This window comes from Chelonoidis abingdonii, chromosome 11, assembly GCF_003597395.2.
Source record: "Chelonoidis abingdonii isolate Lonesome George chromosome 11, CheloAbing_2.0, whole genome shotgun sequence".
Classification (NCBI taxonomy): Eukaryota; Metazoa; Chordata; order Testudines; family Testudinidae; genus Chelonoidis; species Chelonoidis abingdonii.
This window is the reverse complement of record NC_133779.1, coordinates 48704348-48728582: the sequence shown is the minus strand read 5'-3', so window position 1 is coordinate 48728582 and position 24235 is coordinate 48704348. Positions and strand designations below refer to the sequence as shown.

General features: G+C 49.6%; 1 protein-coding gene and 1 long non-coding RNA gene across 3 annotated transcripts in view; one reads left to right on the top strand and one right to left on the bottom strand.

Annotated features, from left to right (window-relative positions):
- The window catches only part of ARHGEF2 (Rho/Rac guanine nucleotide exchange factor 2), a 116299-nt gene that overhangs the window by 56780 nt on the left and 35284 nt on the right, over positions 1 to 24235 (bottom strand). Inside the window, exon 1 of one of the 2 annotated variants that reach the window (XM_032792161.2) lies at positions 826 to 1255. The exons of the other annotated variant lie outside the window; for it this stretch is intronic. Within the exon in view, the coding sequence (XP_032648052.1) occupies positions 826 to 888 (63 nt within the window). The 5' untranslated portion in view covers positions 889 to 1255. Of the gene's footprint in view, positions 1 to 825; positions 1256 to 24235 lie in introns of those variants that run through there. 2 annotated transcript variants of the gene reach the window in all.
- On the top strand, positions 1043 to 11890 carry LOC116831843 (uncharacterized). The gene is made up of 3 exons (XR_004375297.2): positions 1043 to 1127; positions 4241 to 4346; positions 11144 to 11890. It is a non-coding gene; the product is annotated as an uncharacterized LOC116831843 (long non-coding RNA).

The window sequence follows — 24235 nt, the reverse complement described above, 5'->3', positions numbered from 1 at the left end:
ATGGATCTGGCCCCCCCTCCACACACACTTGGTAAATTAAAACCGCTCCGTCCTCGGGGTTGCCCAGCCCCTTTGCAGGCACCATCTCCCAGCCTAAGTGGTTTTGCAGATGCCTGCTTAATAGGAACCAGCTACAGGGGCCCTCCAGATACAGATTACTGCCCCCCCCCCGCCCTCCACGAGGGAAGGGAGAGCTCAGACCAGACAGCGGCTAAGCCATAAAGAGCAGAGACAGACAGAGTCTCTCTCCACACGCCAGTAAAGTTCTCTCCTTGCCCAGGACTTGGGATTCCCCCGCTCCCCTAATGGCCGAGAGACCCCGGCGGGCTGCTAGTCACCCCAGCATGGGGGGGTGTCTCTCCATCACCCCCACCCCTTCCGGAGCTGAAGGCAGGAGTCAGAATGCAATCTGGGTGCGTGCGTGAAGTGGGTCTTTGGAGCGATTCTGGAGAGATTGATCAGAAACCCGGGCGGGGGGGGGGGAGATAGCCCATTTCTCCTCAGCCCCCCAAGCTTCGGGTGGAAAACTTAAAATAAAGGATTCAACTTTCAGATCGGGCGCAGTTAGACTTAAAAGGGGAACAGCTACTTCCTTCCCCCCAGATCCCCCCCACCCTGCGCCCCAAACTGCTGACCCGTCCCCTCCCAGATTCCCCCCACCCTGCGTCCCAAACTGCTGTCCCCTCTCTCCCAGACCCGACCCCCCGCCCAGACAGCTGCCCCCTCTCTCCCAGACCCGATCCCCCCATGGTCCCTCCCAGAAACCCCCCGCGCCCCAAATATTGCAGAGCTGCTTTTTCCCCCCAGTGGGGGGGGGGCACCGACCTTCCACGCGATGTCCTTTGTCCGGTCAATCCTGGTCCTGGCCAGAGATTCGATCCGAGACATAGTCCGGCGCCCCAGATCCGGATCCGCGGGGGACTGGCCCCCGGAGCGGAGCGTTCAGACGGGCGGCGCTAGCAGCGGCGAACTCAGCCAGGCTCCGGCGCAGGAAGTCAAAGAGCCGCGGAGCTCGAAGCGCTGCTCGCTTATTTAAATCAGTCTCCTCCTCTCCGGAGCCTGGCTGGGGCAGCGCCCACCCACCTCCGAGCGGCCCCAGAGAGGCTGAGCCTCCCACGCGGGGAGGGGTGAGTGGGGCAGGGGAGCCGCTGGGGAGGGAATCCCCCATCAGGGGCCGTGGGGTGGGGGAAGCTACCGAAACTGTCTCGCTTGAGTTGATCTTTGTGAGAGCGAGGGAGGAGCCTGGTCCCTGACCTCTGCCCTGGGCAAACAGACTCCGAGCTGGGCTTTACAAGGGGAGCGGGGCCACGAGGGGTGAGCTCGGGGTTGCCAACCCGCCCTGGAATCTCTAGGAATTCAGGATTAAGCTTTATAAGTTTGTGTCAGGTGATGAAGCCTCCAGGAAGACATCCAACCCTGTCTGGTTTGTTTACTTAGCAGGGCTGCCCAGAGGATTCAGGGGCCTGGGGCAAAGCAAGTTCGGGGCCCCTTCCATTAAAAAAAAGTTGCAATACTATAGAATGCTGTATTCTCGTGGGGGGCCCCTGCAGGGCCCAGGGCCTGGGGCAAATTACCCCACTTGCCCCCATATCTGAGCAGCCCTGCTACTTACTAATGTTTATAGTAGGATCTTCTCTTGTTCAGGGCTGCATCTCTCACTGAGAGAGGTGCCGGGGCTCAAGCTATTTTGTTTTACTTGCATAACTGATGCAGCAAGTCCAGAGATGCCAGGGCTGTGAACTGGCAAGCCAAAGGTGCTGGGGCCTGACAAAAAGCACAGCTGATCTTACCCTCCCAGGGGTTCAAGCCTTGAAAAGGGGGCTTAAAACAAACACCCTCACACATAACCCAACCCTCTCTTGGGGGAGTTTAGACCCAGACCTGGACTGAAACAGCAGCTTCCAGTCTCTGCACCCAGTCCAGTCTGCAGTCCCTGCAAACAGAACAGAGCCGAACTGGCATCCGCTGGTCTGGCTGCTCCCCCACCCCCAGCAGTCACTCATTGACCAAGTTACATTTTACGAGTGGAGGTGTCGTCAAACAATGAGAGAGAGCCAGGCCTAAGAGCAGCTCAGATGGCGCGCACCTGCACAAGCACTAGCAATCTCAGCCTTCAGATAGCAGAGTTTGCAAAGCTCTTGGAGACGGATAAGGAGCTCATGGTTCACCTCTCACTTTGGCCTGAAATGCAGCTTCTTCTGGGGTGGAGCACAGCAGCTGGGTATCACCACCCAACAGGAAGAGAGGGGAAAAAATACTCTGCCTAGCAGCAAATGTACACAAACCAGGAACCTGGCCAGGGCACACATCTCAAACAGGCCCCTCGATTTTCAGATGCAGGCAGAAAAACCTGCCTAAGATCTCTCCTGGAATACCCCAAAAAAGCATGAGTGGTTATAACTGGGTAAGGGGGAGTGGGGGGAGGATTGCAAACTGGGAGCAAAGGGCAGATCAGCAGCTGATGGAGTTCAAAGGGAAGTTTGCAATACATACTGTAGGGGGGCAAGGATGGAGATTCACTGCTCAGCAGGGGCTTCCTGGCAGGACAACAGTCACTCAGGACAATAGCCTAGGAAGCTGCATAGTGGCTGGTGCTCAGAGGCTGATAAGGGAAGGGGCAGGAAAGGACGATACACATTCAGGCTTTATCTACATGGGAGGAGATGTCCCAGTTGCAGCCATGGGGATAGGTGCACCAGTGCAATCCCGTGGCATGTCAGGACTCCTGGGTCCTCTGCGCAGCGCTGTGTGAATTTAGAGCAAACTGCTTCCCCAGCTGTGAAATGGGGGTATACAAGATGCACATCATGGCAATACCTAGGAACCCCCATCACAGAGCAGGCAGGGCCCCATGGTGCAAGGCACTGTGCAAATACAGAACTAAAACATGGTCCCTGCACCCAAAGAGCTTCCGATCCACCTAACAAGACCTAACTCACAGGAGGTGGGCGAGGCTGGTTTGCAGGGCACTTCGGCATCTTGCATTCTAGCAGCATGATCAGAAGGGAGCAGGTACCTCATTAAGTGGGTGATTTTTATTAGTTTACCAACAACGATTAAGGCTCATCGTAGGTGTCAAAAGCTGCCCACCAGAAACTATTGACCATGCACATCCGGAAGCTTTCTGGGTCCTAGAAAACCCAGGATGTTCCTGATCGCCACCTACTGGCACTTTAGCTATTAACTCACTATGTGTGTAACATATGCCTCTGTACACACACACCACACAAAAGACAGTCTGTTCCCTGGGGAAACTGAGGCACAGAGCAGGGAAGTGAGTCACCCAAGGTCAAACAGCAGGCCAGTGTCAGAGACAGGGATAAAATCCAGGCCTCCCATGTCCCAGTTCAGTGCACTATCCACTAGAAATAAATTAATTCAAGAAGAAAGCAGCCAAAAAGAGAAAGACAGAAAGCACCTGTCTCTAGTCACCTGTTCTGATCGCTATCAGCATTGCAAGGCACAGAGCTGCCACTCCTTTCTGACTATCAATACAGCCTGCAGCTGCAGACTACAGGGCAGGGCTCACCTGGATCCTCAATGGGCTGATTAACAACCTCATTAGCTGCCTGGATGTCCTCACCTGGTGTTTCCACTGACAGAGACAAAGACTTCTCTGAGTCTCTCTGCCTAAGCTGGCCCATTTCTCTTGACAAATCAGAGGCCCCGATTCCAATTCACATAAATGAGCTCCTTTAAACTGCAGCAGCCTAGGGCCCCTGCATAAAGCCCAAGCAGCACAAAGAGTCCTGCTGGCTGATGTCAAGCAAGTCACATCCTTGCTCTGCGCCTCAGTTTCTCCATCTGTAAAAAGAGGGCTAATGCTACTGACCCCCCTTTGCAAAGCACTCTGAGGTCTAAGTATTCTAATGTACAGTAGTAATAATCAAGGCCCAGAATCTCTTACAAAAGGAAATCTAAGATCTCATAGATTCTGGAAAAGAAACAGGAAGCCACGTAATTGCTTCTGAGAAACAATCTTAAAGTTAGACAATGCCAATGTACAATTGACTCCGCTCCAGAATTCCTCCTAGCTTATTAGAAGTGGAAAGTCAGAGCTGTGTTCCTGGAGAGGTAATTTCCACTGCATACATTATATTGTTTTGAGAGTCACTCCATGGGCTGGGTAGACGCATTAAGTCCTTGCCTATCAAAACCTCTTTTCATCTAAAAGGACTAGAATGCGTTTTATAAGCACTACTTTTTAAACTTTGCTGTGTTGCCATTCTTGTTTTTACAGACGGGGTAAACTGAGGCATAGCGACTTGTGCAAGGTCAGCCGGAGAGTGATGGAAGGACCCCAGGAATTCTAGAACCCCCGTGCCGCCAACTGTCACGATTTTTTGGTGAGTCTCATGGGATATTAGGAGGTTTTTTTGTTTAAAAAAAAGTGTACCCCATCTTCTGGAGTCATGTCCTTACAATAGAACCTCAGCGTTACGGAACACCAGAGTTACAAACTGACCGGTCAACCACACCCCTGCTTTGGAACCAGAAATACACAATCAGGCAGCAGCAGAGACAAAGAGAGAGGCAGCAAATACAGTACTATGTTAAATGTAAACTACTAAAAAATAAAGTGAAAGGAACATGTTTCTTCTGCATAGTAAAATTTCAAAGCTGTAATAAGTCAACGTTCAGTTATAAACTTTTGAAAGAACAACTATAACATTTTGTTCCGAGTTACAACCAACCTCCATTCCTGACATGTTTGTAACTCTGAGGTTCTTCTATGTGTGAGAATCTCCACTGTCATTTAAAAAACAAATACCTTTGTTCACCTGATTTAAAAACAAACAAAGGAAGTATTTTTTTCCCCACAGTCAACCTGTGGAACTCTTGCCAGAGGATGTTTTGAAGGCCAAGACTATAACAGGGCTAAAAAAAGAACTAGATACATTCATGGAGGCCAGGTCTATCAATGGCTATTAGCCAGGGTGGACAGGAATGGTGTCCCTAGCCTCTGTTTGCCAGAAGCTGGGAATGGGCAACAGGGGATGGATCACTTGATGATTCCCTGTTCTGTTCATTCCCTCTGGGGCACCTGGCACTGGCCACTGTCAGAAGACAGGACACCAAGCTAGATGGACCTTTGGTCTGACCCAGAATGGCCATTCTTATGTCCCTAGCTAGGGATCGTACAGCACTTTTCATCAGTAGATCTCAAAGCACTTTACAAAGTCAGTCCGTATTAGCCTAATTTCTAGCCTTCACGGCTGCAAAGAAAAGCTTGAAAACCAGAAGGAAAATAAAAAGGACCCCAACATTTCTTCATTTTCTTTTTTATTTTTAAGCCAGTCTCATTATTTCTGGGCAGGCCAACATGATTTTTGATTGCTTGAGGTTCGCAACCTTGGAACCCAGGCCTGTGGTCTAGCATTCAAGCAGGAACAACCTCTCATGGGATGCCTGGTCTCTGCCAAGCTAATGCACCGTGGTTTCTTTTACCTGTGAGATGTCTAGAATTTGTTTTACAAGGAAACAATCAAAACGTGTTATTTTCTCTAAACTGACCCCTACACAAACACACAGTCCTTAGCTAAGGGAATTAGCTTCTTAGAAAAATATAAAATGATGAATTATGCCCTGTTCTCCACCATTTGTCCATCATGCTTTTTCCTAAGCCCCTTTTGCACTGATGTGTGGATGATCTTCCATATTTATCTTAAAACAGAGTAAACCGTTATTGTATGCTCCCTTCCCTGGAAAGAAGGGTTAGAGACACGTATCAACACCCTCTAGGTGACCAAAATCCTCCCTGTCTACCTCTAAACATCACAACAAAGAGTAAATATTTTGCAAGAGCATTAGACCCGGGTGGTCCTGCTGCAAAGCGTTTACATCTTGTGATCCCACAAAGGCAAGATAAAAGCCAACTGTAAGCAACAGCAGCAGGGAGGAGGAAGATTTAAGAAGGGTGACTTTTAGAGTTTATTTAACCGCACAGACACACAAACCTAAAAACCACCTCCTTTATCAAATGACTCAGCCTGCCAGCTCAGCCAAAACATGGGAACAGTTACCTCAACGCAACAGGAAGAATCCAGTCCCCAAACGATATCACCTTAAGTAGCAGCTAGATTTACGCATGAGCACTATTCCTTCCAAAGAATTTGGCCGGCCCTTCTTAGGAACAAGAGCTGAACTTTCCAGGCCCAAAGGGATTTGGCATTCCTCTTGCAAAATAAGCAATAGTGTAACCACCACCAGAATTACAGAGATGCTAAGTGGGCCTTCCATAGAATAATTATACTTGGAACACGAACAGAGAGGAGGCACACGCATCCTGCTGCAGCCTGCCAGACACGCAGACCTCTGTATTGGAAGAAAAGAACAGATCATATTGATCAAGATCTGAGAGAGACAGCAGCGTGGACAGAGGTGGGGGTGGTGGCGAGCAGTGTACAGAGTCAAACGTTCCCCAAGTCATTTTCTCCTCTAGCAGCTCAGTCACTGACCTCTTTGTTATTTGCAAGATCCCCAACCAGCCCCAAATTGGTTTACCAACAGAATACAGCCTTGGAAGAGGATTGTCCAGCTATGCCATGATATTCCTGGGAGCAAAGTGCCGGAATTGGGATATCTGCTAAGATCCTGCTTCATCCTGACGCAGGGTTGAAGCGTAGCATGTTAGACAGGCTCCCAGGCTAGATAGCTTATTAGATGTGATGTTCCAAGAGACAGCCCAGTGTTTCCCAAACTGGGGGTCCCGACCCAAAAGGGGGTCACAGAGGAGTCACAAGGTTATTGTAGAGGGGCTATGGCATTGCCAACCTTATTTCTGTGCTGCCTTCTGAGTTGGGTGGTTGGAGAGCGGCAGCTGCTGGCCAGGCACCCAGCTCTGAAGGCGATGCCCTGCCAGCAGCAGCACACAAGTAGGGTGTCAGTACCATCCCTTACTTCTGTGCTGTTGCCTTCAGAGCTGGACGGCCGGAGAGCGGTGGTTGCTGGCTGAGGGCCCAGCTCTGAAAACAACAGCACAGAAGTTAGGGTGGCAATACCATACCATGCCATTCTTGCATCTGCGCTGCTGCTGATGGCGGCTCTGCCTTCAGAGCTGGGCTCCCAGCCTGTAGCCGCTGCTCTCCAACCGCCCAGCTCTGAAGGCAGCGCTACCACCAGCAGCATGGCAGAAGTGAGGGTGGCAATACCTTGATGCCCCTACAATAACCTTGTAAACCACCCCCACACACCCTTTTGGGTTAGAATCTCTACAGTTAAAACAGCATGAAATTTCAGATTTAAGTATCTGAAATCACAAAATTGATGACTTTAAAAATCCTATGACTGAAATTGACCAAAATGGACCATGAACTTGGTAGGGCCCTATTTATATCCCAAATTGGGATAGACAGAAAAAAAAGCCCACCACAGGCATTTGCTTCACTTCCCCACATCCATGCCCAGCTCCTAGGAACTGACGTAATGGATCAGACTCCTGGTTTATCAAGTCGGGTGTATCTGACAGTGGCCAATGCGTAATATTTCACAGGAAGACAAAAAAAAAAGCCAAACCACACCATGCTCCAGCCCAGTCACCTAGAATGCGCTTCACTTGTTCAGCAAGACGGCACTTGAAGATTAAATGGATACTCATAATGTAGCTCCAACACTTGAGTTCTCTCAAAATTGTTACAGCCCAGAGCGTTTCATGAAAAGAAAAAAAAAACCACCACAAGATTATTTCTCAATCCACCATTCTGATGGGGAGAAATCTGAGCAGAAAAAAAATCCGTTTACATAGGATCTATAGACGTGTCTTGTGTTGCAGAGATCCCAATACTAAAACAAAAACTTTTCACAGGACTAGGGGGAGGGCCCTGGTTATGCTGGGAGCTGAAGAGAAGCCATGTTTAACTGTTGCTAGCTTTGTATCATTTTACCACGAGTTTCATGATATTGGATGTATTTTCTTAGAGCCCAAGTCCTGGAGTCGAGAGAGAAACCAGGCTTTCATTTAGAACAGGGGTAGGCAACCTATGGCGCGGGTGCCGAAGGCGGCACGTAAGCTGCTTTTCAGTGGCACTCACACTGCCAGGGTCCTGGCAACTGGTCCGGGGGGCTCTGCATTTTAATTTAATTTTAAATGAAGCTTCTTAAACATTTTAAAAACCTTATTTACTTTACATACAACAATAGTTTAGTTATATATTATAGACTTAGAGAAAGAGAGCTTCTAAAAATGTTTAAATGTATGACTGCCACGTGAAACCTTAAATTAGAGTGACTAAATGAAGACTCGGCACAGCACTTCTGAAAGGTTACCGACCCCTGATTTAAAACATAATGAAAAAAATAAAGGTCTCGAGAAAAGCTTGAAAATGTGACCCTAAAGACAAAAAAACCCTTGTATTTAAGATCAGGATTTTTGAATGCTTCGGGTCAGTAACACGGGAAAGGGGGATGGGGAGTTTGTCAGCGACAGAAGGAAGCTGGACTATCCACGACTGATATCAAAGCGCATCGCGTGCTGTTCGGGAGAGCCTCCCAGCACGAGCTAGCAAGCAGCATCAGGTTTACAGGGCAACTGAGGCACATCGGGGTTACCGCCGCGACAAAATTAACTCTGAGAATGTGGCCCCGGACAAGTCGTGCTAGGCAACGTGACTCTGCACAGACTGAGAACATCATGTTGGCTGGTTATGGGTACCCTGATCAAAACAGGATGACCTGCAATCAGCTGTTGAGGTGAGACATTGCTTGTCTCTGCTGTTAGTGTAGCTAGAGTTACATTAAGCTAACCTCATTTCTAGGGAAGACAAGGCTCAGAGGATACTGTCCTCACCCTACATCACAAACCGAGTCAATGGCACAGCTAAGAATAGAACCCAAGAGTCCCGACTCCCAGACCACCCTTGCTCTAACCCTTAGGAAACACTACCTCCTGTTTGGCAGCCCAAGGGTGGCTAGCACTAGTTAATACGACTTCTGATTAATTGCCTGCTCGGTAGATTCTGCATAAGCAGGAAGCTACCGATCATTAAAAAGCATGACAAAAGCCAGAGGCAGAAGTTTTTCTCAGCATGGTTACTCATTGCTTGTAAGCTAAAGGAGGGGAAATAAGGGAACGCTTTAGGAATCAGCAAAGCAGCTTTCTGCCATGGATAGAGAACGAGAGCTGGGGCTGGGGGGAAGACAGAGGCACTGGATCCGTTCCAGTTTTGCATCATTCATGTGTAAAATCTGCAGAGCCGGTTTGCAGCAAAGTGAATATTAAGAAGAGGCTGATACTTCATATTAATAATTATGGAAGGGCTGTTAACTTCTCTTTAAGGAACAGTGAAAGACAATGACTCTTTGCCCAGTTTGCTGCAAAGTGCAAGAATTCGGGCAACCGCTGTAGAAAGTGTCACTTGTTTCCCTGCAGATCACATTGCACATGGCGGATGGGGTGTTATCTTTTTAAAGGTTAGAAATCAGCAGACAGAAACATAAGTTCTATCAAAGAGAGTGCAGTCTAGCAATTCCAGCTGAGGATGGATGGGGAGCCAGGACTCCTGGGTTCTCTTCTCAGCTCTGGGATGGCAGGGTAAATGACTGCCATTGGGGCTTCTCCATTCTATTTCAGATGCAGCAACCAATTTATCACATGACCATAGATAATCACTTCATTCTGCCTCAGTTTCCCCACTCTATAAGAGTGGGATAACACGTTACCTACCTAACTAGGGCTGTCATGAAGATTAACTACAGTTTATAAAGTGCTTTGATATTCACACTATACTATGTGGCACCTTTCATCAAATGATTACAAAGGTGAGAAAGTTTTAACAACTCCATTTCATGTGTGGGGAAACTGAGGCACAGAGCAGTTAAATAATTTGACATCTTTCACACAGAGTGCCATGTGCAGAGCCGGAAATAGAACTCAGGTGTCCTGATGGCAAATCTCAGGCTCTAACTACTAGAAAAATGCTCCTTTTGAAAGGCAGATAAATTAGAGAGAGAAAAGGTAGGTAAAGTAATGTCTTTTCTTGGACCAGCTTCTGTAGGGGGAAAGTACAAGCCTTCCAGCTGCACAGAGCTCTTCTCATTTAGAAATTAGGTTGTTGGTGTTTTCTTTAAATCTGCTTCAACAGCAATTTTACTTTTAAACCTGCAATATAATCTGAAATACAAGGGAGTGGTGCTTGCTTTGTTTGCAGGAGGAGTGGGGAGAATCCAGATTAATAGACTAAGATGAAAGAGTTTTTGGGAAAGAGATCAAAGGTGCAGAGAAGGGTCAGTTGAGGATTTCGGAGGGATTAGACTCCGGCCTTCATCCAAATGAGCATTAACTAATCAAAGGCAGCAAATCTCAGGGAAGACAGGAGCAGAGGTAGCCACCACCTAAGGATCAGACCCCAACAGAAATCCAGGCCTGTGCAGTCAGTTAATTGGGTACGGTGCTGATTTACACCACTGTAAATCCAGAATAACTGCACTGGTCTGACACCAGTGTAATGGGACATAGCTCTGCCCACATGACCAACCAATAGAGAGAGGGGCAGCCTCTGAGGAACACACTCTCAGTGGGTTTGTACATTTGAAGTCAAGCTCTGTGTTACACTCAAAGAAAGAAAAACAGGTACATTTTAAGAGATACAGAGCCTGATCAAACCCCCCGCCGCCAATGCTCATGAGTTTAATCACAAACCATGTGACAGAATTAATGTTTCTTCTTAAAGCCCCAGCTGCTGGAGTCACGTGAGTCTATAGGAATCTCAACTCTGATTTAAAAGAAAATAGTAAGCTTCTAGTCCTCACAACTTCTTGGGAAAAGACAAGACAAGACAAAACAAACTCCCCCACATCATAAGCCAGAAAACAAATGAGAAGAATCCCCAATATTTTTTTTTTTTAATTTCATTGCTTGTAGGCACCACTCATGATTTTTTTTAACCAATGCTTGAGGCTGGCCATACTGGGAACCAGTGGAAGGGTGGCTCCCAGTGGCTTCAATGCTTTTATGATCAGCTCCTTAGTGAACAACAGAAACACATTCCCTAGAGCCATCCCGAGAGATGAAACAGTAACTTCAGAGCAGCCTTGCTTTACCCCAAATTGTTATTTATAGAAATCCAGGGAGCTGGAACCTTCTGTCTTTGTACCACTGTCTCTGCTCTCCCTTTTCCATCTCACTTAGCCCCAGTTTCCTTTCCAGCCTCCTTCCCGAAACCAGACCACTGGTGACGCAAGCGCCTTCTCCTCTGCAGCTTCAAGCCTGTGAGCATCTCAGAACCTGCTGAACCCCGAAAAGCAGCCCCAGAGGAACTCAGCACACATGCTGGTTTCACAGGATTGGGACCATGAATTGTGGCTTGCTTCATACGTCTAAAAGCCAGAAGGGATCAGCTAGTCAGCGAGCCTGCAAGAATTGCCAGGCAAATCTCTGTGGCATGGGCTATGCGGAAGGGTGAACACAATGATCCCTTCTGGCTTTAAAATATATCTAACACAGGCCAGCAGATTTCACTCATCCCAGTGAGTTTGGCAGGCAGAGACTTGAAGCTACATCTCCTGAATGCCAGGGCAGCATCAGATCCACTAAAACCAGCCTCCCCTCCCCGTTCCCCAATGCTAACACGCAGTAATTCCTGCTCTAACAAATGACATTCGTTGCTGGCAGTCAGCAGCCTCTAAATCTACAAAGTTGGATTTTGCATGGGAGCTTTTTCTTTCTCCCAACTACACAATAAAGCAATCATCATGCATGGGGTGGTGGGGGGAAGAGATCAGGGCAGAGAAATTGGACAGGTTAGAGCTTAAGCCAATAAAGTGCTTTTAAAATAAAATTTTAAAGGCATGGTAACATTCCACACTAGCCAGCGTCTAAGTGAACCCAAGGTGAGGCCATGTGCACATAAAGGGAAAAGCCAGCGGTACGCGGCTTAATGAGTCACTGCTAAAACATACCCCCGCTAAAAAAGATACTCTGTACCAAGCCAGGAACTATATAGTGCTCCTGAGTGGAGTGTATATACAGAGAGAGCCGCTCAGGGCAGGACTCTATACAAACAAAACTCCAACACAAAATAAATTCATTCTGCCCCACAAGACAGGCCGGAAAATGCAACGGGCTGGACGCAGAAGAAAAACATTAGTGTTTAGACAAGAGCAGCAAAGTTCTCAGTCAGGCCTCTGTTCTGAAAAGGGGAGGGGTGGGCACTTTCCCAGCAAGGGAGTTAATAAAAGATTTACCTTACCCTCCCCAGTGAGGTCAGGCCAATAGGAGTTTCCTCTAGCAAGTTAACAGAGAAGGATTATTTCCCGAATCACACAGGAGCAGCTAGAATAAAGCTGGAAGTTTAAAGGGGCTGCACGGCCCAGTGGGAGACCCCGGCTGTCTCACCTTGGACAAATACCTCTCAGCATCCATTCCCCCTCCCACCCTGGCACAGTGGGGAGGACACTGGGCTGGCCCCCAAGAAAGCTAGGTTCTATTCCTGGATCTGCCATTGACTCTGTGAGAGCCCCTGGGCAAGTCATGGCCCTACTCTGTGCCTCAGTTTCCCCATCTATAAAATGGGGAATTAGTAAAGACTCCTTTTCCCCGTCCCTATGCAAAGCGGAAACTCTAGGGGAAAGATCCATCTCGCTACACATGTCTGGGCAGCACCAGGTCTCAGAGGGAACTCTAGCAGCTACACTCATTCAAACAGATAATACCTCCCCATCCAAAGATCTCCAAATGCTTTCCAGAGGAAGGCAGTACCATTAGCCCCACTTTACAGATGGAGAAACTGTGGCAACATTATTCACCAGAGGTCACCCAGCAGCCAACCTACGAATAGAACTCAGGTCTCCTTAGTCCCAGCCTGGTGCACTATCCACTAGGCCATGAATAAGAAAAGGGATTCAGAAGGAAACTTTTAAAAGCAAAAGGCTAGATAGCCACCTGTCCTGTGCAGTCTGTGCGCTGGAGGACAGATTTACTCTTCCCTCTTTATTTAAGGGAGCAGCAAGACCCCGCCGTAAGGTTGGACACACACACTCTCTCTCTCTCCCCCCTTTTCTCGCTGTGCTTTCACCCAACCAGCCCGTTCGCAGTGGGACCTCCCTGCACTTTGCCGGAAGGTAGTCAGCTCAGCTTCCGGGGCTGTGCAAGGGAGTGCAGTGAAAGCAGTAGCCTGTGTAACTTAACAGGCGTCCGCATGCCCAGTGGTTAGAGCAGAGGACTGGGAACTAGAGTTTACTGCTGACTTTGGCCAACTCAATTTCCCTCTTTCGGGTTGGGCTTCACCCATCTCTTCTATAGCCCAGGCGCTAGCCATGCAGCATGTCAAGTAATTAGATTAGGGGCAGAGGGGCTGGGACTCAGGACTCCTGGGTCCCACTCCCAGCTCAGTCACCACCTTATTCTGGGAGCTTGGGTGTGTCACCACACCTCTCCCTGCCTCAGTTTGCCTTGCTCTGGAATGGGGATAAGATACTTCAAGCAATACTTGGGGGATTTTGGGGTAAAGGAGCTGAGGCCTGAAATACAAGTTGCTGGAGATGGGCAATCTCGCCTATAACCAATGGAGACCTGGGAAGGAATAAGTGGGTTTGAATGGGACATTTGTTCACCGTCACCAGAACAGCATCTTCCATCTCAGAACCTGCTGAACCTGAAAAGCAGGCCCAGAGGAACAAGGACACCTGAGTGCTAGGCGCCCTGCGTTCAGGTCAACAGGACTCAGGAGATCGTGTTTCCTCTTCTTTTCAACATAGGAACCAGCACTGCTCCCCACTCCTCCACCCCCATCCATCCCAGCGGTGGACACCATTGCTTAATGAGATCCCAGCAACAGAATGTCCGTTCCCTGTAAGGTGAGATTTAACATGGGCTGCACCGCCAAGAAATGGAAACAGTCCAGTCCTTCCTTTAGGCAGTGTTTGGGTCACCCAACCAGCTGAGTTAGACCCCGATCCTGCAGACACACAAGTAACTTCCCCCAGAGTAGCAGGTCCCATTGAATTACTGACACAAACACCTGCAAGATCAGAACCTTGGCTATACGCCACAGTTGCATTGACTTAGCTACACTGATTTAAACAGGTGCAAATCCCCTTATGTGGGCACTTACACCAAATTAAGCCAAATGCAATCAGGTTTTATCCTGGTTCACTAAATTAAGATACCAATACGTAACTGGGATTTGAATTGTTATATTTGAATTGTAACTAATAAGAATATTTAAATATTAATACAATTTAAAATTTGAGATAAACTGTGCATAGATAAGGCCTGTGTCATTTTTGTGGCCTGGTATATTTCTAAAAAAAACAAACAATAAATCAGTAGAGCTCAAAGTTGCTTTACAACAGAGGTCAGTATTATTATCCTCATTTTACAGCTAGGGAAACTGAGGCAAAGAAAGGCAGGGGGGAGTGAGCCAGCAGTACAGCCCAGCTCCTGACAGCCACTCCAGCTCTCTAACCACTAGGACACACAGCCTCCCCTGAAGTTGCTATTTTATTTATGCTAAGCTTCCAGAGAACAGAACAGTTTAATTTGCAGTGTCCTTTGTTAGCAAGTCCAAACAAATGCCATGGATGGTGATGAGAGTTAAACAGAAGCAGTAGAAGGCATGAGAGAAATCAAGAACCCAAGAGCAAGCAAGGGGAGGTTTTTGAGCTTCAGTTGGGAAAGAAATAAGAGGTGGAACGGGCTGCTGATTATGCGTGCGAGCAGATAGAGATGAGACAAATAGAAAGGAACAAGGCCCAAGGGAGAGGTGTATAAAGAAGAGGCTCTAAAATAAGCTATTTATTGAAGCATATGAAAGAACTAAGCAAGCAGCCATCTTAGCTTTACCTGGGATGGGGGCCTCCTAAATCTTTACCAGCTACCCACACGGAGAGGACATCTCTAAGGCCAAACCCCAAGTGCTCATGGGAACTACTGACTGTTTCAATTAATTAACCACTTCATCTTTAGACAGCCCACTGCTTTGTTAGCAGCAGCTGCCAATGCTAGCACCGAAGGAGCCCTTTGGGGGATGGAGGGGGAGTGCTGGCTCACTGCCAAGGGCATTTTAATGAAATCCACTAGCCAAGAAACAAAGCCAATCCCTCTCTCGCACCGGGATGATGACACGCGGCTGGTGTGCCAAGCGTGGGCATGCTACCATCGGAGCTGAGAGGGGAAAACACCATTACTGCCAGGAACACTGCTACCCGCTTTGCAGCCAGCTGTAGGACAGAGGCTCATCCCACATTTACAGCTTCCTCTGGAGTAGATGATGTCAAGACACTGGGTCAGGCTCAGTTTGCGGCAAAGTGCAAGAATTTGGGCAACCGCTGTAGAAAATCTAATATCCTCCATGAGTGTGTCTCTGCTGCAGCATTAGCTCAGCTGTTCCCCTCCAGCCAAACCTTCAGACCTGAGTTTAGAGCTGCATCCAATCCTGGGCTGGTTGGGGTTGGGGTTAGAGACTTTCACTCTGTAGTGTGGACCTAGGTTAAACCCCACGGGTGCCACTACTCCTCCAGTGCCTTCCCACAGCTTCCCTCTGCACCCATTACAGCTGAGTCCACCCACTTTTCACAGGGAACGAATCACAGAGCAGCTCCACTCACTACAGCCTAAAGAACCAGGGGATGGGTCCCCAGAAGTCCCAGCAACACATAGCAGCAGCGGTGAGGATGCAGGAACCTGGACAAGGCTTTGTAGCCTGGCTGCTCTCATCCAGGCAAACTATGTAGTGAAGACGCACCTGAGCTGCAATGAGCAGGAGGGGGTTCAATCCCACCTCCCACTCTCCCCAGCCCACTGTGCACTAATGAACTGAGAACTGCCCTCAGACCATGGAGGTGGAACTCCTGCTGTTCCTGGCAGAAGTGTGTGGAGGACAGAAATTTGCTCTGTGGGATCTGCAGCACCTTTTACCCAGGTGATGCTGCCTCTGCTCCTGAGCCAGTGTGCAGGGAGACAAGAGGATTAAACAATCCCTGGGTTTCCTAAAAATAATCTGTCCTTATGTTTACCAAGCAGCCTCTCAGGACTCCACCTTGCCTGGCTGCCTTTCGTAAGGGGAGGACCCTGAGATGGAAAAAGACCCATTTAGCCTTCTCTGTGGTATGCAGAGCTGGGTAATTGCTACCTCTTTGTTCTGAGCCTTTAAATATTGAAAGCTGTCTCTGCAGGGCCAGCAGCTGCATCGAGAGCCAGCATGTTAGGGAGTTGCGCAAGCTGTGCTCTCAATCAGAGAGACTTGACATTGGTTCTTTCTTGCTTCGGTCATTCCCTAATCTCGATTAAACCTTTCAAACTGAAAGTACTACAGCATTCTTAGGATTCTTATGAGGTGTAGGGTGCTAGCAGCTAGGAGCCCATCTCATGGCCCAGGCCACCTGGATGAACACCAAACAAAAAGACTGTTCCTGCCTCACAGGGATTATAATTAATTTCCATAATTAAAGCATATTTCCTAGTCTGATTGCCATGGCATGGCTGTGAAGTTAGGGGGTCCTATTATAGTGTGTGATTTTCTTGGGGAGTGTGGTCTCCTGGTCAGAGCTAAAGGAGGGGGGAATGGTTTCCTTAGGAGCACCTAGCAACCTGTTGTCATTCCCACATCCATATGTGGCCCCAGCTAATGAGGAAAGGCAGTGTGGGCTAGTGGTCAGAGCACCAAACTATGATGCAGGAGACAGCAGGTCTAATCCTAGCTTTGCTACTGCCCCTGAGCAAGCTGCTGTCCTCTGTGCCTCAGTTTCCCCTTACACTTTGTCCAGTCTATTTAAATTCTTTGGAACAGGATCTCTCCCTACGTGTACGTCCAGCACCCAGCACAGCGGGGCTGTGATCTCGGGCGGGAGCTCCAAGTGCTGCCATCATATCACTAATAACAGTTCAACGGAAAACAGCAGCAGAAAGGCCGGTACCCGCACCCTGCAGAGAAAACCCCGGCGTGTCAGATTAACACATGGATGGGCGGCTTGTTGTTCCAGAGGCCCTGGATGAGACCGGTGTCCAGTAAGATCTGCCGTCAGTGGAAAGCCCCTACAGCGGAGCTGATGGGAGGTCACGTGCCAGGAAGTGGCCCCTTATGGGGAGAAGGGGAAGTGGCCGTGGGGGGTCTGTCTAGGTTAGTTTCCTTTTCAGAGGCTAGAGCCCTGGCGAAGAGGGTTATGAACAGCAGCTCCCTGGGGAAGGGAGGGGAAGACCAGCTTTAAATGGCAGAATCCGGACCCCAAGCCTGCGGAGCCGAAGGCTCGTCCTCTTCACAAGTACTTTCTGGGCTTGGCTGGCACCCCTGAGTGCCCCTCCACGGCACAGACGAGAGCCTATTGGCATTGCTTGGTACCAATACCCCATCGCATCCTAGTTCTCTCTCATAAAAAGAATCGGCTCCGTCTATAAGGTGTAGAGTGGCTGGGATTTGATGAGATCCTGGGGAGTGTCTGCCAGGCACCAGCAGCAAACCCCCAAGGCCTGAGGAATCTAGGAACCCCCCCTACCCCCCGCCATAGACTATTAGTGCTGTGGCTCCCCAAGGCGTGATGCTACCAGATTCTACTGTCTCCTACCCTGTATTTGTACCGCACCTAGCACAACAGGGCTCTGCTCTCGGCACCGCTGTGAAAAACCCGCTCAATGCTACCCGCGCCCGTTTGCTGCTCTAACCCCAGGGAGACAGGGCTTGTCCAGGAGGCGAGCTGCCAGCTCATTAGGAAATCCATCCTCAGCATCTCTTTTTAGCTGGATTCAAACCCAGCGAGGGGCTGCTTGGCCTACGTGAGACATTCCACTGACTCACCCACCTCCTCCAAGGATGGCCATACATGGGCCTCTGGATGAGGCGTCTTCATTCCTCTGAGCCATGCAGCAGGACTGGGCAGCCAGTGTTCTACTGATTGGTCCATCTTTGATTAGCTCATAGACTCATAGGACTGGAAGGGACCTCGAGAGGTCAGCTAGTCCGGTCCCCTGCACTCCTAGCAGGGGTGACTATTATCTAGACCAGGGGTCGGCAACCTTCCACAAGTGCTGTGCCGAGTCTTCATTTATTCACTTAATTTAAGGTTTCACGTGCCAGTAATATATGTTAACGTTTTTAGGTGGTCTCTTCTATCAGTCTGTAATATATAACTAAACTATTGTTTTATATAAAGTAAACAAGGTTTTTAAAACATTTAAGAAGCTTCACTTAAAATTAAATTAAAATGCAGAGCCGCCAGGACCAGTGGCCAGGACCAGTAGCGTAGCTAGGGGAAGAGCAGGGCAGCGGCTGCTCCCCAACTGAGCACAAGTGGCACCTTTTTAATTTTACTCATCCAGGAGCGGAAAAAAAAGGCACCACCCACTGCAGCACTTTTACTGACAGGGTGGTGTTTCGGGTCTTTGGTGGCGGGAGCTTCACTCACTCCAGGTGTCTTCGGCGACACCACCTTCACTCGCTCCGGGTGTCTTCGGCGGCACCTTGATGGTGGACCTTCACTCGCTCCGGGTCTTCGGCGGCACTAAAGCTTCATTGCCAAAATGCTGCCGAAGACTGCAGAGCGAATGAAGGTCCCGCCGCCACAGTGCCACCAAAAACTTGGAGCACTGCCCCGTCAGTAAAAGCGCCGCGCTGGGTGGTGTCTTTTTTTCCCCGCTTCCCCTCTTCCCTCCACCTGACTATGCCACTGGCCAGGACCAGAGCAGTGTGAGTGCCACTGAGCATCTGCTTGCGTGCCACCTTTGGCACATGTGCCATAGGTTGCCTACCTCTGACCTAAACCATCCCTGACTAGTGTTTGTCTAACCTGCTCTTAAAAATCCCCAATGATGGAGATTCCACAACCTCCCTAGGCAATTTATCCCAGTGCTTAAATATCCTGACAGTTAGGAAGTTTTTCCTAATGTCCAGCCTAAACCTCCCTTGCTGCAACTTAAGCCCATTGCTTCTTGTCCTGTCCTCAGAGGTTAAGGAGAACAATTCTTCTCCCTCCTCCTCGTACCAACATGTCATCCCCTCCAGCTCTGAAAGGCTAGACTCTCTCAAGAGTGAGCTCAGCACTGGTGAATGGGTTGCAGCAGTTTGTTTATCCATCGAACAGGAACTGAGGAAGAGAACAGCTAGAGAGACCCCAACCTAGCTGCAGGCCTCGCTGTGCTAGAAGCTGTACAATCAGTAAGAGAGTCTCTGGCCCGACAACTTCCAGTCTAACCACAGTCAGCTCCCAAGTCATTAAAGCACTTTGGGAAAGGTTGCCCTCCGTGACTTGCCCAAGATAAGGGTCATGCGGGAGCCGGGAATTATGCCCAGCTCCCACATGTCACACGCGGTCAGTGTAACCTCTGACCCATCCTTCCTCTCCAGCACAAAGCATCCGACTGGTGGATGAGCTGTTTTATGCCAACCTCTTCTGTTTGCCTAGCAGTAGCCTCCCCCTCTTCAGCTCCATTTTCTCCTTGCGTGTCCACCACTCACGCTCCCTCTCTCAAAATCCTTCAGAAAACCTCAGGTTAAAGAAAACCCCTCACCAGGCCCGCCAACAGTGGGGGGCAATTGCCCAGGGGCCCGGGTGATTTAAACGAGCCCAGCCGCCAGCAGCGGCAGCACAGTGGGGCTAAGGCAGGCTTCCTGCTCGCCCGCCACACCGCTCCTGGAAGCGACCAGCACGTCCCTGCGGCCCCTGCAGAGTGGGTCTCTGCGCGCTGCCCTGAGCGCCGACTCTGCAGCTCCCACTGGCCGGGACCTGCAGCCAATGGGAGCTGCGGGGGTGGTACCTGTGGGCAGCAATGTGCGGAGACCCCCAGGCCTCCAACTTAGGAACCACTGCCAGAGGGGTGTGCCGGTCGCTTTCAGGAGCCATCCAAGATAAGCGCCGATCCCCTGACCTCCTCTTGCATCCCAACCCCCTGCCCCAGCCTAGAGCCTGCACCCCTACTCCCACCCAGAGTCTGAGCCCACACCCCCTTCCATCCCCAAACTCCCTCTCAGAGCCTGCACCCGCCCCCACTCCCACACCCCAACCCCCTGCCCCAGCCTGGTGAAAGTGAGTGAAGGTGAGGGGGACTGCCGGGGGGGGGGGGGAAATGGAGTGAACAGGGGGCAGGGCCTCAGAGATGGGATGGGGCAGTAGGCTGGGCAAGGGTCTTTGGGTTTGTGGGATTAGACAGCTGGCAACCGTACCTGGCGGTGCCAAAAAAGCATGCCCAGGACCGCAGCCGGCAGCTTGCTGGGCACCAGCCAGCCGAGGCCCAGCACCACCCAAATGTCAGGCGGACGATGCGCTTGGGGACCCACTGACTGTTCAGCCCTGGGGCCTGGAATTGCTGTTAGCAGGTCTGACCCCAACAACTCTAACCCAGACACAGCAGAAAAAGTCACAGGCTGATTCTCTGCCCAGTCCCACCGTTGTAGGTGCAGAGGGAATATAATCCCAGGAGCGGGGGGTAAAGCAGGTGGTGTGTGGATTCAGGAGCTGTTTCTGCCACAATTGGTGGGGGCTGATGTGTGTGGGTGTTGTTTTCATGGTGTGTTTCAACAACAGGCACAGGGTATGGAATGTTACCAACCTGGTTCCCGTAGCAACCGAGGGGACTGTTTAAGTACTAGGAATGGTCCGCGAGGCAGTGCGGGTGAGTGGTTCGCCCCAAGGAACAGGGCACAACGTTGCAACCGTTTAACACCAACGCCAGTGCCCGGCCGCGGAACGTGAGTACTGAGGAAGGCTGGAGAGCAGCAGATTGAGGTTTGCAATTCTCCAGGCCAAAAATCAGCCAGGAGGATATTCGAAGCCAAACTTGCTCATCACTATCCTCAGCCCTGGTTTGGTTTCAGCCGCTCTCGGCGTGGACGTGTTATTAGGATGGAAGACCAACAAATTCTGAAGCGATTTTACCCAGGAAGGCTGCTGGCTGGCTGGCACATGGGTACCAAAAGCTTCAGAGTGTCCCAATAAGATCGCCAGTGACAATATCAACTGCATAGCCAGCCAGCCCCCCTGAAGGACTAGCCAGAGACTGATCCAGGCAGCGCTTGATCTGCAAGGAGGCCCATGTTCCCATGGGATTTGCCACGGCAGTGAACTAAAGTTGTGATTCCAATGAAGTTTCGTACCTGGTGTGTAATCAAGCCCCGGCAAGCGAGAGCCACAGGTTCAGTTCCCAGCTCTGCTAGTGGCTCACTGCGTAACCTTCTGCAAGTCACTTCACCTTTCTGTCCCTCCACTTCCTCATCCATCACACCAGATGCTTTGAGCAGATGAAGCTCTGGACCAGGGACTCTCAATCTGTTTCCCAGTAGTGGCTCATATTTTATCTCATGGGCATTCCCCACCCGTCAGCCCGGTGTCTCTCCCACTCATGCTACACCACTGTGACTGCCACAGTCATTGCTTAGATTCAGTGCAAGTGCAGCGAGGTTTTGGCCTTTTCAGTTTAGTCACCCTGCTTCCTTTGTTCTCCACTTCATCTCCCCGCTCCCTTCTGCTCCGCTCCTCTGAACAAGGGGTGGAACCCAGCAGCTGCATGTGATCAGCCAGTTCCCTGCAGCTGGGAACATTTCACACAGGAAGATCTCAATCATTACTCCCCTGTTACAGCGAGAAAACTGGGGTGGTGTTTGCTCACCTATCCAAGCACAATGCCTAAGTAATCACCCTAACCAACACAGCTCTTACCGTTTCTCTATGAAAACAGGAAAAATATACTACAGTTTGAACAGCTTGTTTCAGATTATGGAAAATCGGAACAATAAAGAACCAAAGTAAAGTCTCCAGGGGGAAGAGCACAGTGTGTATAGCTCCTCTGTAACATGCTACAAAACGCTGCCTGTCACAACAGGAGCTGTGCCTTCAGACACATGATACATGACAGACAGCAGCTCTCTAAACATTTAGAAGGTGCAGTACAGAGAAAACAAAATCTTAAGAATTAAAGTCGCAGGCATCACCATAGCTAGCTCCCCCATTCCCTATGGCTTCAATATATCCATTATATAGCTGGGGGAAGCTGAGGCACAGAAAGAAGTGAAGTGACATGCTTAAGGTTGCACAGTAAGTTAGTGTCAGAGCCAGGAACAGAATCTGGGAGTCCAGTAGTTACACCAGGGAGCTGGGCATCAGGACTCTGCAGTTCTATCCCCAGCTTTGGGAGGGAGCATGCTCTACAGGTTAATGCAGATGCTGGGGAGCCAGGACTGCTCGGTTTTATCCCCAGGTCTGACTTCATCAATCTTTGAGGAGTCTCTTCCCCACAAGCTTGCATCCTGGGAGGAATCAAATTCCCATTGAAGCCATTGATCAGCATTTTCCTGGATCATGCCTTAAAACAGGGTCACACGCAGATTCCCTGCAACCCTCCAGTGGGCAAGGGAGTATTGTCTAGTGGTTAGAGCTATGGGAGGGGCCTGGAAATCTGGACTCCTGGTTCCAATACTAACTCCCTGTTCATTCTATGTATTTCAGTGGCACCTCTCACCATGTGACATGGTGTCTGAGACGTGTCCACCCACTGTGCCTCAGTTTTTCCATCTGTATAATGGGGACACCACCACCTCCTCCCTCCCCCGGGGTGGTGTGTGGCTTCATTTGTGTTTGCTTGGAGATCCTGCTAGAAGAAGGTAAGGTATTATTATAGTGCTTCCTTGCTAGACCTCCCCCAGACACCCGCCCCTTTCTTTCAGATCCTCCTCCACATCTCCGCTCAACAGTTTCATGTTGAAATTATGCAGACTTTCCCCCCACAATGGAGATTTGCTACATACTTTCCGACAGTAGATACCACATAATCAGGAATGCTGGAACAATTTTTTATAGTGCAGGTGCTGAGAGCCATTGAACCAAACTGTGACCCCTCTATATGAAGGAAACCACTTCAAGCCAGGGGGTGCAAGAGCCCCCCTAATTCTAGCACCTATGCAAATAACCCTGGATCCTGTAACAGCCACCCCTGTCTGCATAAACTAACCCAAACTGTGTCTGATGCTTCCTCCTTCCAACTATGACTGGCAGCTCAATGAGTTTCCTTCAGTCTGCTGGAACCTCTCAATCACTAAGAGTTTCTGTGTACAGACAGGGATCCCACTCAGCTGTTCAAAACATTCCACTCCCACCCCCATTATATCACTGCTGTCACTCTTCAGCAGGGACTTTCCTACCCCATCACCTCTCATTACAGACCTAAGCTACACCCCCACCTGATGATGTGTCATGCTCAGTGTTTTAAGTTACAGAGGTGAGGCTGAACTCAAAATGTTCCATCTCACACACACACACCCTCTATGTACCTTCCAGACCCTGGGGAAGTTTCAACCCCATTGCTCAGTTCCATCCGCGTAAGTTACCTGTGTCAGAAATGCTGAGCAGTGTTTATTGACAAAAATCCTATCCTATCCCATGCCCATCACCCTGCTATCTGACCCTCTTCCAGTAAGGCATCAAAGAGCACAATTAGCATCTGTTGCTTGCTTTCAGCCTTCTGCCCATCAGGTACAAATGAGGGGAGAGAAAGGGACCTCAGGAGGTCATCTAGTCTAACCCCCCTGCTCAAAGCAGGGCCAATCCCCAGACAGATTTTTGCCCCAGCTCCCTAAATGGCCCCATCAAGGATTGAACTCATAACCTTGGGTTTAAGCAAGCCAGTGCTCAAACCACTGAGCTCTCCCTCCCCCTTTAGACAGATACACCCTCTCTATATCTATACACACATATTGCGTGCATGTGACTAGAGATAAAAATCACATAATTTACATATATACATTCCACAGTGGTCACAGCTTTTGGTCCTGTTGATTTCATTTTCCTCTTGCTATGGAGCCCAAGTGCAACGCTTGGACCTGCTTTCACTCTGTTCCAATCCAGGGATTGCTTTGCCCAAAGGCGGGACAGGAGGTCGGTGAAGAAATTCTGATCTGGATCCAAGCTGGGATCGGCTCCTGCCTCCAGTATGTGGAGGCGGCTGGATCTGGGGTTTAACCCCCATCCCTGGTGCCTCCTTGTCAGTCTTTGTCCCTCTCTGGCTTACCCTATTTAGACAGTGACAGATTAAGGTTTCATTTAGCGTTCCCAACCCTCCAGGATTGGCCTGGAGCCTCCAGGAATTAAAGATGAATATTTAATTAAAAATTATGTCATGTGATGAAAGCGCCAGGAATACATCCCACCAAAACTGGCAACCCTCTCCCTCTGCATCACAGAGCAGGGCCTATAAAATTAACTTACACAGCTGAACCAGCCTTTGAGGTGACCCCTCCCCACAGCCTCCCATCCAAGCCAGGCATCAGGACCTTGCAGGATCAGATGCTAGAACAGGCTGACCTGCAGATTCCCTGCATCC